General features: G+C 45.3%; 1 protein-coding gene across 2 annotated transcripts in view; it reads right to left on the bottom strand.

Moving 5' to 3' along the window:
• Positions 1-442: 442 nt before the first annotated feature.
• Positions 443-14,442, bottom strand: part of LOC140122447 (beta-galactoside alpha-2,6-sialyltransferase 1-like) — a 37,583-nt gene continuing 23,583 nt past the window's right edge. For both annotated transcript variants that reach the window (XM_072143322.1, XM_072143321.1), the window contains exons 5-6: positions 3,596-3,770; positions 443-723 (exon numbers count right to left, since the gene is read on the bottom strand). In XM_072143322.1, the coding sequence (XP_071999423.1) occupies positions 467-723; positions 3,596-3,770 (432 nt within the window). In that variant the 3' untranslated portion in view covers positions 443-466. The remainder of the gene's footprint in view (positions 724-3,595; positions 3,771-14,442) is intronic.

Genomic DNA, 14,442 nt, shown 5'->3' with positions numbered 1-14,442 from the left:
GCTTTCACGGAACACAAATCGGGGGGGCGGACGTCAGACGATCCAATGGGTTTGGACAAAGCACGGGATTTAACATTTAAATTTGTGTCACATCTATTGCACTCACATACACCGGGAAGAAGATGGTGAACTCTGGCGGACCTGATTGGGGAAGCGACATATGCAGGAAATCGGGCGCAGGATCTACGTGGATCGCGGCAGCTGTGCATCATCGTTGGGGAGTCCGGATCAGGGAACGCGACTCAGTCGGGTAAGTAAATGTGCCCCTGTATGTCGAAATCCCTAACATGATCAATGCCGGCTGTGCGGAATATGTTAGCACGGTGAAATACTGTTAATAAAATGAAGTGCATTCACATAACATTTTACAAGAATGTCTTTGTAAAGTTCCTGGGTTTGGGTGGTCTACACGACCCATAGTCTTACATGTTCGATTGGTTTTAGGTTTTTAATGACCAGTGTTACGTCATCCAGTTTCTGGTGAGCACGGCAAATCCCTAAGTCCAGGTAAGGTCACTTTTCCATTATTAGTTATATTCTCCTCAGTTCCCTGGTTGAGTTTTTTTATTAAATTTTTTTCATATAGAAGTGGATGGTATGCCCCATAAGTACAAGCAGAGTCAAAATAATGTCTGAAATAGTAACAGCGATCTGTTTGACGCCAAGATGGTAGAAATTCATACACATTCACTTCATCACAAATGTTCATCATCAGCAGGGTCCCTGGGTAGAGAGAGAAAGGGTATTCATTGTAACGAGGTTGTAAAGACATGTCTTCTTAATAAATTATAATTCTTTTCAAAATTTTATAGTATATAAGGGCAAATGGGCAAACAGAAGTAATAATTACAATATACACTAACCCTTTAATGACTGCCATATGGTTATATATCCGTACTTATTGCACATACGCCATGCAGATAGTATATGTATAGATGTAGCGAGTCACTTCTGTACATAGCACCTAGAAACAAAGTTCTGGTGTCTTATTAAAGAGAATCTCCCTTTAAATTTTGCATCAGGATTGTGTTTCTAGGTGTCACAGAACCAAAAATATACACATTGATCATTTTTTATATTGTTTGGGGATTAATTTTGATTATGTTGTTTAATATTCCTGTTTAATGTTGATTAATTGTTTTCTAATATATTTTCTAAAGAAATTCTCCTTTAAAGAAACTAAGAGCCTGCTAAGTGCCCCTTAGTTACAATGTTACAATGCTATAGCAAATCTGTCTACAGGATTAAAGACAGGTCTCTATCTTTTCTCCTGTTTGTTACACAGCTGTGAGTCTTAACCCTTCCTAATCTCTTCCTGGTTGTAGTATGCTGTGAACACTATAATCAAACATCAAGTTGAAAGTAAATGGGTTCATCCTCACTTCTCAGAGCTGTTTAACCAAACTCAAATTATGGTTATGCTTTAAACTTGCATTAAAACATTTTTATTTTTATTTTTATATTTACACAACATTTATGTTGTGTAACAGTGGATATCTCTGGTTCTGTGACAGATAAAAAATAAGGTAGATTCTCTTCAGTATGGCACAAGAACTGTTTTTCTAGGTGCTACGGTTCAGAAGATGTTGCTGATTGAAACATTGAGTGTTCTGCCTATCAGTTAGAGGCAGAATGGAGAAGGAGCTACAGGAAAACAGGACAGTCTACAGAAGTGCATGGACCATCTTCATTTGGAGCTGAACCTGGGCAACAGATACATATGTACATATTCTTAACAAATGTCTGCACTGAGGGGGGCATTCCGCTGCTCAGCCGAACTGTGCGGCAGATTTAACATGAAAAGTCCGACAGAAATGTGTCGCACACCCTGTTAAAGATGCACCAAAAAAAAGTACTGCACTCTGTCGGAGCAGTGCAGGGGGTGCCAGATTCATGCAGAACATGTGACAGAAAATAACCCAAAAATGTCAGCTGATTTTTATTTAGGACATACGAATGCTTGGCTGAACATATACTTATGGCGAAACAAATGTCTGACTATGAGCTGCTAAGATATTAGTGGACACGTGTCCAAAGATTGTGCATTGCAGTGCAGATTTGGTTGCACATTTCTTTAGTAAGGAGCCAAAGTCTGATTTAACCATAGTAACCCAACTTATGGCTTGGAGCCCCAGAGAAAGGAAAGGCTGGGAGTGGGAGACATTGATGCCCTCATAACAGTACAGTTTAGAAAAACCTTTGTTTGGGACCCTAGTAACAGCAAACCCCCTTGTAGGGAGTCAAACATGCCTCTATCTTCCAAGTGCCGTAGATATGAACATAGAGTATTCTCCAGTGTCTATACTAAAACTAAACCCTTTAAAGTGAACATTTCATAATATTAATTATTAATTAGCACACTTCTGTAAGAAGATTTATATATTTCATATAAGTCTTTTTTGGCAAATTTATACAAAATTGGAAAAAAAAGTTTTTAGGACATATCAGGTAGGATCCTTCTTGCGAAAGATCTTTCATGTCTCCATCTGAGCCTTCCCTCTAATTGCTCTAATCCCTCTAACTGCTCTGTTCGAGGTACATTCTCACAAATCAAGAAAGGTCTCTCTCCGTTGACATTTCATGCCAGCGGCGAGGTCAGTTTTATCTAGGGATTCCAGATCTCTTGTTGCCCCTACAGTGACAAAATGGGGGTCATTTACTAAGGGTCCCATTCATGGTTCCCATATTTTTCCGATTTGCGACGTTTTTCCCTGAATTGTCCCGGGATTTTTGGCACGCGTTCGGATTGTGGCGCATTGTCGCCGGCTTTCACGCGACGGAAATCGGGGGGCGTGGCCATCGGAAAACCCGACAGAGTCTTAAAAACCGCAGAATTTTTTTTAAAAAAGTGTCCCTTGACACACGCTTACCTGCACCAGGAATAGGATAGTGAACTCCGGTGGACTCCGGCGGACTTCAGCGCAGCAGCGACACCTGGTGGACATCGGGCACACTACATTAGTGGATCGCCGGAAGACCCGAATCCTCGACAGAAAACGCGCCGCTGGATCGCGTCAGGACCGGGTAAGTAAATCTGCCCCAGTGTGTTTCTGAGGTCAACGTAATCCAGGCAGATTATTATGGTAGGATTTTCGCGTATTATACTACCAAAATAAGGACAGTGCTGACTTTGCCTTGTGGCTACAGTGAATTCTCTCATCGGTTTGATTTTGGACAATGTCTTGTTCAGCCTCGGTACCCCCCCCTCCCATCCTTCATGTCCTTAAAACCGGACTCTGTACACTCCCATCCTCCCTCGTCTTCCCTCCCCCTCTTTTATGCCCCTTTTTTGATCTTTGTGTTCGTGCCTAGTTTTTGATCTGTGGTGATTTAGGTCTTTTGTGTTTGTTAGTCAGTTCTCTTTTTTTCATATTAAGAATATTATTTCCTTTAACGCTGGAACTTGTGATTTGTTCTTTTGCCTTATGATTACTGACGCTCACATATTTTGGTTCTCTGTGCATTGTTACTTCTGTTCATGAGTGTACTTGCTTGTCATCTAAAAACTTTTGTATTAAGAATAAAAATGGAAGACAAAGTTAAATCAAATGTCCTGTACAGGTGTAATAAAGCCCAATGCTATCTAGATACTCACCAATGGACCCTGAAGATGGAGGATTTGGATGGATGAATTCCGGTGAGTTTTCTTGAATTATATTCCACAGCTGCCAAAGAGTTTGTGGTTTCAGAATATAAAATGGCTGTTCAGGGTTTTCCCTTCGATATTCTCTATAGGGTTCAAAGAATTTATATTCAGGCTTTGTAAACCACTGGGGAGGAATGTGAGATCATAAAGACATGGTATGATATGGATATTATTCATGGCAGATCAAAGCTCAGTTACTATATTTATAGATATGGAATGGCATTGCAGCTGTTTGTGGAAGCGAGAACTTGGAAGTGGAAAATGAGACTTTCCTCTCCAATCATTAACCTATGCTGTTGACTTAGAATATTAAGTAAATAAGATATCTATGTACTAAAGTAAAAGATAACAATTTTAAATTGAAAACATGATAAGATTAGGGGGAAATGTTGCAAGAAATTCAACCCAAGAGAAAAATAGTCAAAAATGCCGGTACAATAGGCCTCGCTACTCTCCTCTGACAAATGACATGGGTGACCTCAACACCTGATCCTTTGTTCTCCCAAAAGAGACAAGTATTGTGCACTGTCTAGTTTATATTGTTTATAGTACGTGCCTTCACATATGGTAAAGAAACACCTTATGACCTATTTTTGATGGCACCCCATCAAGGTAGTCCATGATATGGGTCCTAAATAATTTGATGCATGACACCTAAATATGGTTTCGAATTACATTTTATGAACAGAGGCCCAAGAGAAGGTAAAATGTGTTGCACTGTTAGTTGAGGGGGTCTCAGATGCAGATTATGGTGGTCATGGTCCTCGCCATGTATGAAGAATATGGGCCCAACACAATTTTTTAAAATAAGATTTTGGAACCACTGCTCCCATCAGCGAGCAACTTAACATTTGCACATGTCTGTACTCCAAGCATGAATTAGCCACATTGTATACATGGCCTCAGGCTTCATGTACATGGATGTGTGCTCACCTTGGCCATAACCTGGGCATAGCACATGGGCAGATGGAAAAGGGAGGAGAGTTTAGCGCTCTTCCCCCTCCCCTCTCCATAGAAAACTGAGCTACTGCTGCCGTATTTCAGCAAAATATAGGACATGTCCTACATTCTGCAATTTGGATGCCGGCTTGGTCACAGTACAATTAGACACTGTATACTGACCAGTTTTCGTAGACCTCTATGGGGGCTTTGATAATGGCGCGAATTGTCCTATTGTATCAACTGCCCCCATATGGTTGTGTACATGGGGCCTAACAGAGACTGGTCAGCACATATTTGAACATAATCGATGCCCAGCTATACAAACACCTGCAGCGACTACCATTTACAAATCTCAAGAGGGGGTGATTCCCCTGATAAGGGGAGATAAATAGAAAGTTCACTTTTGACGTACAATCACATCTTAGACTACGACCAATAGGATACATTACGTCTCTTGTAATAAATCTATAGCTCTAAACTATGCACCTTTTCTTGACAAGGATTATTATGAGCTTGGATGTTCTCATATTAATGGGCATCAGAAAGATTGCAGGGAATTCAAAGATTACTTATTGATTATATACACTCACCGGCCACTTTATTAGGTACACCTGTCCAACTGCTCGTTAACACTTAATTTCTAATCAGCCAATCACATGGCGGCAACTCAGTGCATTTAGGCCTGTAGACATGGTCAAGAAAATCTCCTGCAGTTCAAACCGAGCATCAGTATGGGGAAGAAAGGTGATTTGAGTGCCTTTGAACGTGGCATGGTTGTTGGTGCCAGAAGGGCTCGTCTGAGTATTTCAGAAACTGCTGATCTACTGGGATTTTCACGCACAACCATCTCTAAGGTTTACAGAGAATGGTCCGAAAAAGAAAAAACATCCAGTGAGCGGCAGTTCTGTGGGCGGAAATGCCTTGTTGATGCCAGAGGTCAGAGGAGAATGGGCAGACTGGTTCGAGCTGATAAAAAGGCAACAGTGACTCAAATCGCCACCCGTTACAACCAAGGTAGGCAGAAGAGCATCTCTGAATGCACAGTACATCGAACTTTGAGGCAGATGGGCTACAGCAGCAGAAGACCACACAGGGTGCCACTCCTTTCAGGTAAGAACAGGAAACTGAGGCTACAATTTGCACAAGCTCATCGAAATTGGACAGTAGAAGATTGGAAAAACGTTGCCTGGTCTGATGAGTCTCGATTTCTGCTGCGACATTCGGATGGTAGGGTCAGAATTTGGCGTTAACAACATGAAAGCATGGATCCATCCAGCCTTGTATCAACAGTTCAGGCTGGTGGTGGTGGTGTCATAGTGTGGGGAATATTTTCTTGGCACTCTTTGGGCCCCTTGGTACCAATTGAGCATCGTTGCAACTAGAGATGAGCGAACATACTCGTCCGAGCTTGATGCTCGATCGAGCATTAGTGTACTCGTAACTGCTCGTTGCTCGGACGAGTATTTCGCCCGCTCGAGAAAATGGCAGCTCCCGCCGTTTTGCTTTTTGGCGGCCAGAAACAGAGCCAATCACAAGCCAGGAGACTCTGCACTCCACCCAGCATGACGTGGTACCCTTACACGTAGATAGCAGTGGTTGGCTGGCCAGATCAGGTGACCCTGGGATAGACTAGCCGCTGCCCGCGCTGCTCGGATCATTCTCTGTCTGGATGCCGCTAGGGAGAGAGCTGCTGCTGGTCAGGGAAAGCGTTAGGGTGTTCTATTAGCTTACTGTTAGGCAGGAGTGATTCTAAAAGAACCCAACAGCCCTTCTTAGGGCTACAATAACGTTATAATTTTTTTTTTTTTTTATTTGCAGCTAGTACCATATTGTGAGGAATTAGCAGGGGGACTTGCTACCGTTGTGTTTAGCTCTTAGTGACACACATATCCACCTCAAACACCAAAGTGGGAAAATTTATTAGGGGTTTGAGTAGAATTAGGCACAGTCTGCCAGTTTCTTTTTATTTTACGTTTATTGTTTTAATAACTCAGTGTCATCTCATCTTGCATAGTAGTGTGCTGTAATACTTGGCTAGAAAATAGCCATAGGAGAATACAAACGGCTTAATTACGCCTACAGTAGCGTTATATATATTTGATTTCTGGTTGATCTGCTTGTGGCTGTAGTTGTTGCAGTGCATCTACTAGTAAATTGTGAGCAATTTGGAGTCAGACTTGCGACCACTGTGTTTTAGTGACGCACATATCCATTGCAAAGACCGAAGTGGGAAAATTTATTAGGGCCCGGGGTTGTATTTCAATTAGGCACAGTCTGCCATTTCCTTTTTTATTTTACGTTTATTTTTTTCATAACTCAGCGTCATCTCATCTGGCATAGTAGTGTGCTGTAATACTTGGCTAGAAAATAGCCATAGGAGAATACAAACGGCTTAATTACGCCTACAGTAGCGTTATATATATTTGATTTCTGGTTGATCTGCTGGTGGCTGTAGTTGTTGCAGTGCATCTACTAGTAAATTGTGAGCAATTTGGAGTCAGACTTGCGACCACTGTGTTTTAGTGACGCACATATCCATCGCAAAGACCGAAGTGGGAAAATTCATTAGGGCCCGGGGTTGGATTTCAATTAGGCACAGTCTGCCATTTCCTTTTTTATTTTACGTTTATTTTTTTCATAACTCAGCGTCATCTCATCTGGCATAGTAGTGTGCTGTAATACTTGGCTAGAAAATAGCCATAGGAGAATACAAACGGCTTAATTACGCCTACAGTAGCGTTATATATATTTGATTTCTGGTTGATCTGCTGGTGGCTGTAGTTGTTGCAGTGCATCTACTAGTAAATTGTGAGCAATTTGGAGTCAGACTTGCGACCACCGTGTTTTAGTGACGCACATATCCATCGCAAAGACCGAAGTGGGAAAATTTATTAGGGCCCGGGGTTGGATTTCAATTAGGCACAGTCTGCCATTTCCTTTTTTATTTTACGTTTATTTTTTTCATAACTCAGCGTCATCTCATCTGGCATAGTAGTGTGCTGTAATACTTGGCTAGAAAATAGCCATAGGAGAATACAAACGGCTTAATTACGCCTACAGTAGCGTTATATATATTTGATTTCTGGTTGATCTGCTGGTGGCTGTAGTTGTTGCAGCGCATCTACTAGTAAATTGTGAGCGATTTGGAGTCAGACTTGCGACCACTGTGTTTTAGTGACGCACATATCCATCGCAAAGACCGAAGTGGGAAAATTTATTAGGGCCCGGGGTTGTATTTCAATTAGGCACAGTCTGCCATTTCCTTTTTTATTTTACGTTTATTTTTTTCATAACTCAGCGTCATCTCATCTGGCATAGTAGTGTGCTGTAATACTTGGCTAGAAAATAGCCATAGGAGAATACAAACGGCTTAATTACGCCTACAGTAGCGTTATATATATTTGATTTCTGGTTGATCTGCTGGTGGCTGTAGTTGTTGCAGTGCATCTACTAGTAAATTGTGAGCAATTTGGAGTCAGACTTGCGACCACTGTGTTTTAGTGACGCACATGTCCATCGCAAAGACCGAAGTGGGAAAATTTATTAGGGCCCGGGGTTGGATTTCAATTAGGCACAGTCTGCCATTTCCTTTTTTATTTTACGTTTATTTTTTTCATAACTCAGTGTCATCTCATCTGGCATAGTAGTGTGCTGTAATACTTGGCTAGAAAATAGCCATAGGAGAATACAAACGGCTTAATTACGCCTACAGTAGCGTTATATATATTTGATTTCTGGTTGATCTGCTGGTGGCTGTAGTTGTTGCAGTGCATCTACTAGCAAATTGTGAGCAATTTGGAGTCAGACTTGCGACCACTGTGTTTTGCGCTTAGTGACGCACATATCCATCGCAAAGACCGAAGTGGGAAAATTTATTAGGGGCCGGGGTTGTATTTCAATTAGGCACAGTCTGCCATTTCCTTTTTTATTTTACGTTTATTTTTTTCATAACTCAGCGTCATCTCATCTGGCATAGCAGTGTGCTTTCATACTTGGCTATAAAATAGCCATAGCAATAGGATAGCATCGTTTGGTTTTAAAAACTAAAAAACACAAAAAAAAACAAAAACAAAAAAAAAGTAAAAAAAAAAATTCAAGTTATAACTCTCATTTTCAAAATGTTTAACCCGAGGGCTAGGGGTAGAGGACGAGGGCGGGGACGTGGGCGTCCAACTACTGCAGGGGTCAGAGGCCGTGGTCCTGGGCGGGGTGAGACACCACCTGCTTATGAGGGAGCAGGGGAACGCCGCAGAGCTACACTCCCTAGGTTCATGTCTGAAGTTACTGGGAATCGTGGTAGAGCACTGTTGAGGCCAGAACAGTGCGAACAGGTGATGTCGTGGATTGCCGACAATGCTTCGAGCAATTTGTCCACCAGTCAGTCTTCCACGCAGTCCACCCATGTCACCGAAATCGGCACTCCTCCAGCTCCTGCACCTCAGCCTCCTCCCCCCCAGTCTGCCCCCTCCCAGCAAAATTTGCCATTTGAACCGGCATACTCTGAGGAACTGTTTTCTGGACCATTCCCACAGTCACAAACCACTTGTCCGGTTGCTGATGAGCAATTTTCCGATGCCCAGGTTTTCCACCAGTCGCAGTCTGTGGGTGATGATGACCTTGTTGACGTACTGGAAGAAGTGTGTAAAGAGGTGTCCGACGATGAGGAGACACGGTTGTCAGACAGTGGGGAAGTTGTTGTCAGGGCAGGAAGTCCGAGGGGGGAGCAGACTGAGGGATCGGAGGATGATGAGGTGACAGACCCAAGCTGGGTTGAGAGGCCGGGTGAACACAGTGCTTCTGAGACGGAGGAGAGTCCTCGACCAGAACAGGTTGGAAGAGGCAGTGGTGGGGCCAGACGGAGAGGCAGGGCCAGAGCTGGTGCATCAGCGCCAAATGTGTCAACTAGTGAAGCTCCCGTGGCAAGGGCTCCTGCGGCGAGGGCTAGATTTTCAGAAGTCTGGAGGTTCTTTAAGGAAACACCGGATGACCGACGGACTGTGGTGTGCCACATTTGCCAAACCAGGATCAGCAGGGGTTCCACCACTACTAGCTTAACTACCACCAGTATGCGCAGGCATATGAATGCTAAACACCCCACTCAGTGGCAACAAGCGCGTTCACCTCCGGCCGTGCACACCACTGCTCCTTCCCCTGTGTCAGCTGATAGTCAGCCCCCTGCCCAGGACCCTGCCACAAAAACCCCATCGTCGCCTCCACGATCCTCCACAGCATCCACCAGCGTTCAGCTCTCCATACCCCAGACGCTGGAGCGGAAACGCAAATATAGTGCAACCCACCCGCACGCCCAAGCCCTTAATGTGCACATCTCCAGATTGCTAAGCCTGGAGATGCTGCCCTATAGGCTAGTAGAGACCGAGGCCTTTCGCAGCCTCATGGCGGCGGCCGCCCCTCGGTATTCGGTCCCCAGCCGCCACTACTTTTCCCGATGTGCCGTCCCAGCCCTGCACCAGCACGTGTCAGACAACATAATCCGTGCCCTGACCAACGCCGTTTCTGACAAGGTCCACCTGACCACGGACACGTGGACGAGTGCTGCCGGGCAGGGCCACTATATATCTCTGACGGCACATTGGGTTAACTTGGTGGAGGCTGGGACCGAGTGTGACCCTGCGGCTGGTCATATACTGCCGACGCCGAGGATTGCGGGGCCTACCTCGGTCCAGGTGTTTCAGGCCTACTATGCCTCCTCGTCCTCCCACCCCTCCTCCACCTCCTCCTCCGAACGACCATCCGTGGGCATGGCGCCATCAGTCGGTAGCTCTAGGCACAGCAGCAGTGCCGTCGCTAAGCGACAGCAGGCGGTGCTCAAACTGCTGAGCCTAGGCGATAAAAGGCACACCGCCCAAGAACTATTACAGGGCATCACGGCGCAGACTGATCTGTGGCTGGCACCGCTGAACCTGAAGCCAGGCATGGTTGTGTGTGACAACGGCCGTAACCTGGTGGCGGCTCTGCAACTCGGCAGACTGACACATGTGCCATGCCTGGCCCATGTGTTAAATCTGATAGTTCAGCGTTTCCTCAAGACATACCCCAATCTGTCTGATTTGCTCACGAAGGTGCGCCGCATCTGTGCGCATTTCAGGAAGTCCAGCACAGATGCTGCCACTCTCAGGGCAGCGCAGCGCCGCCTCCAACTGCCCGCTCACCGACTGTTGTGCGATGTGCCCACGAGGTGGAATTCAACACTGACCATGTTATCCAGAGTTTACCAGCAGCGCCGAGCGATTGTAGACTGCCAGATGTCAACTTCCACCAGAACTGGTAGTCAGGTCAGTCAGCTTCCTCAAGTCTACAATGAGGAGTGAACGTGGATGTCTGATATCTGTCAGGTGCTGAGTAACTTTGAGGAGTCAACACAGATGGTCAGTGGCGATGCCGCCATCATCAGCCTCACCATCCCGCTGCTTGGCCTGTTGAAAAACTCTCTGGTCAGCATGAAGTCGGAAGCTTTGCGCTCCTCACAAGAGACGGGGGAAGAAGATTCCCTTGTTGATAGCCAAAGCACCCTTAGGTCTGTTTCTCAGCGCATATCGGAGGAGGTGGAGGTGGAGGAGGATGAGGAGGAAGAGGAGGAGAATGTTGGCGAGACACAAGAGGGGACCATTGTTGAGTCCTTCACTGTTGAGCGTGTATGGGCAGAAGAAGAGGAATTGGAGGAGTTGGAGGAGGAGGAAATGGACAGTCAGGCCAGTGAGGGGAGCGAATTCTTACGCGTTGGTACTCTGGCTCATATGGCAGATTTCATGCTAGGCTGCCTATCCCGTGACCCTCGCGTTCAAAGAATTTATTCCAGCACCGATTACTGGGTGTTCACTCTCCTGGACCCACGGTACAAGCAAAATCTTTCCACTCTCATCCCTGGAGAGGAAAGGAGTGTGAGAATGCATGAATACCAGCAGGCCCTGGTGCACAAGCTGAAACAGTATTTCCCTTCTGACAGCGCTAGCGGCAGAGTGCGTAGTTCTGCGGGACAAGTAGCGAGGGAGAGTAGGCGAGCAGGCAGCTTGTCCAGCACTGGCAAGGGTACGCTTTACAAGGCTTTTGCCAGCTTTATGTCACCCCAGCAAGACACTGTCACCTGTCCCCAGTCTCGGCAGAGTAGGGCTGATCTTTACAGAAAGATGGTGAGGGAGTACGTAGCTGACCATACCATCGTCCTAAATGATCACACAGCTCCCTACAACTACTGGGTTTCAAAGCTGGACATGTGGCACGAACTGGCGCTGTACGCCTTGGAGGTTCTTGCCTGCCCTGCCGCTAGCGTCTTGTCCGAGCGGGTTTTCAGTGCAGCTGGTGGCATCATCACCGATAAGCGTACACGCCTGTCGACTGACAGCGCTGACAGGCTGACGCTTATCAAGATGAATAAAGCATGGATTTCTCCTAATTTCCAATCTCCAGCAGGTGAAGGAAGCTCAACCTGAATAATTTATCCACTCCTCCTCCTCCTCATTTTCCTCCTTCTCCTGCTCTTTGTACAGTAAAGCAGAGGAAACTGGCTATTTTTTGACAGGGCCCACTGGCTCTACCTATAGTACTTTATGCATTTAATTTTTCTGGAGGGCCACCGACCCGGTCCTCTGTTTTAAACAATTTTTGGGAGTGCCACATACAGGCACTCAATCTATTAAATTTTTCTGGAGCTCCACCTACCTGCTCCTCTGGTTTGAAAACTTTTTTGGACTGCCACATACAGGCACTCAATCTATTCAATTTTTCTGGAGGGCCACCTACCTGCTCCTCTGGTTTAAAAACTTTTTTGGACTGCCACATACAGGCACTCAATCTATTCCATTTTTCTGGAGGGCCACCTACCTGCTCCTCTGGTTTAAAAACTTTTTTGGACTGCCACATACAGGCACTCAATCTATTCCATTTTTCTGGAGGGCCACCTACCTGCTCCTCTGGTTTAAAAACTTTTTTGGACTGCCACATACAGGCACTCAATCTATTCAATTTTTCTGGAGGGCCACCTACCTGCTCCTCTGGTTTAAAAACTTTTTTGGACTGCCACATACAGGCACTCAATCTATTCCATTTTTCTGGAGGGCCACCTACCTGCTCCTCTGGTTTAAAAACTTTTTTGGACTGCCACATACAGGCACTCAATCTATTCCATTTTTCTGGAGGGCCACCTACCTGCTCCTCTGGATTTAAAAACTTTTTTGGACTGCCACATACAGGCACTCAATCTATTCCATTTTTCTGGAGGGCCACCTACCTGCTCCTCTGGTTTGAAAATTTTTTTGGACAGCCACATACAGGCACTATCCAAATTGAATTGTCTCCATAGCAGCCTCCACACGTTGTCTCCATTGCTACCTCCAAAAGTCGTCCATATAGCTGCCTCCATACATCGTCCCTTTATCAAACGAGGTTTGTCAGGCCGAAATTTGGGTTGTTTTCATGGATTCCACATCAAAGTTGTTAACTTTGTCGCCACCCTGCTGTGTTATCCACAAAATACACTGGCAAACTTTTACCATTTACGGATATTATTTCAGCGCTTCTTGCGCATCTGTTTACATTCCCCTCACCCGCCATATCCCAAACTTATAAGAACGCTACTACACTTGATCTTATACAAAAGGTTCTTAGAAGTGCTGTTTGGGGAGTAGCCTAGAGACAGGGGCTTGGATTGGCGAAAGCTCGCCTGGCAGCGGAGCGGCAGCTCCATGCCAAGAACCAACTAACATAGTTTTAACTGCAGCACCTTTAATCTACTACTAGTTCACTGCCTCCATACATGCCCGCCTTATCAAACGTGCTGTGTCAGGCAGAATTTTGGGTTGTTTTCATGGCTTCCACAACAAACTTGTTAACTTTGTCGCCACCCTGCTGTGTAATCCACAAAATATACTGGCAAACTTTTACCATTTACGGATATTATTTCAGCGCTTCTTGCGCATCTGTTTACATTCCCCTCACCCGCCATATCCTAAACTTATAAGAACGCTACTACACTTGATCTTATACAAAAGGTACTTAGAAGTGCTGTTTGGGGAGTAGCCTAGAGACACGGGCTTGGATTGGCGAAAGCTCGCCTGGCAGCGGAGCGGCAGCTCCATGCCAAGAACCAACTAACATAGTTTTAACTGCAGCACCTTTAATCTACTACTAGTTCACTGCCTCCATACATGCCCGCCTTATCAAACGTGCTGTGTCAGGCAGAATTTTGGGTTGTTTTCATGGCTTCCACAACAAACTTGTTAACTTTGTCGCCACCCTGCTGTGTAATCCACAAAATATACTGGCAAACTTTTACCATTTACGGATATTATTTCAGCGCTTCTTGCGCATCTGTTTACATTCCCCTCACCCGCCATATCCTAAACTTATAAGAACGCTACTACACTTGATCTTATACAAAAGGTTCTTAGAAGTGCTGTTTGGGGAGTAGCCTAGAGACACGGGCTTGGATTGGCGAAAGCTCGCCTGGCAGCGGAGCGCCAGCTCCATGCCAAGAACCAACTAACATAGTTTTAACTGCAGCACCTTTAATCTACTACTAGTTCACTGCCTCCATACATGCCCGCCTTATCAAACGTGCTGTGTCAGGCAGAATTTTGGGTTGTTTTCATGGCTTCCACAACAAACTTGTTAACTTTGTCGCCACCCTGCTGTGTAATCCACAAAATATACTGGCAAACTTTTACCATTTACGGATATTATTTCAGCGCTTCTTGCGCATCTGTTTACATCCCCCTCACCCGCCATATCCCAAACTTATAAGAACGCTACTACACTTGATCTTATCCGAAAGGTTCTTAGAAGTGCTGTTTGGGGAGTAGCCTAGAGACAGGGGCTTGGATTGGCGAAAGCTCGCCTGG

This window comes from Engystomops pustulosus, chromosome 3 (genome assembly GCF_040894005.1).
Source record: "Engystomops pustulosus chromosome 3, aEngPut4.maternal, whole genome shotgun sequence".
Lineage (NCBI taxonomy): Eukaryota > Metazoa > Chordata > Amphibia > Anura > Leptodactylidae > Engystomops > Engystomops pustulosus.
This window is presented reverse-complemented; position numbering and strand designations above follow the sequence as displayed.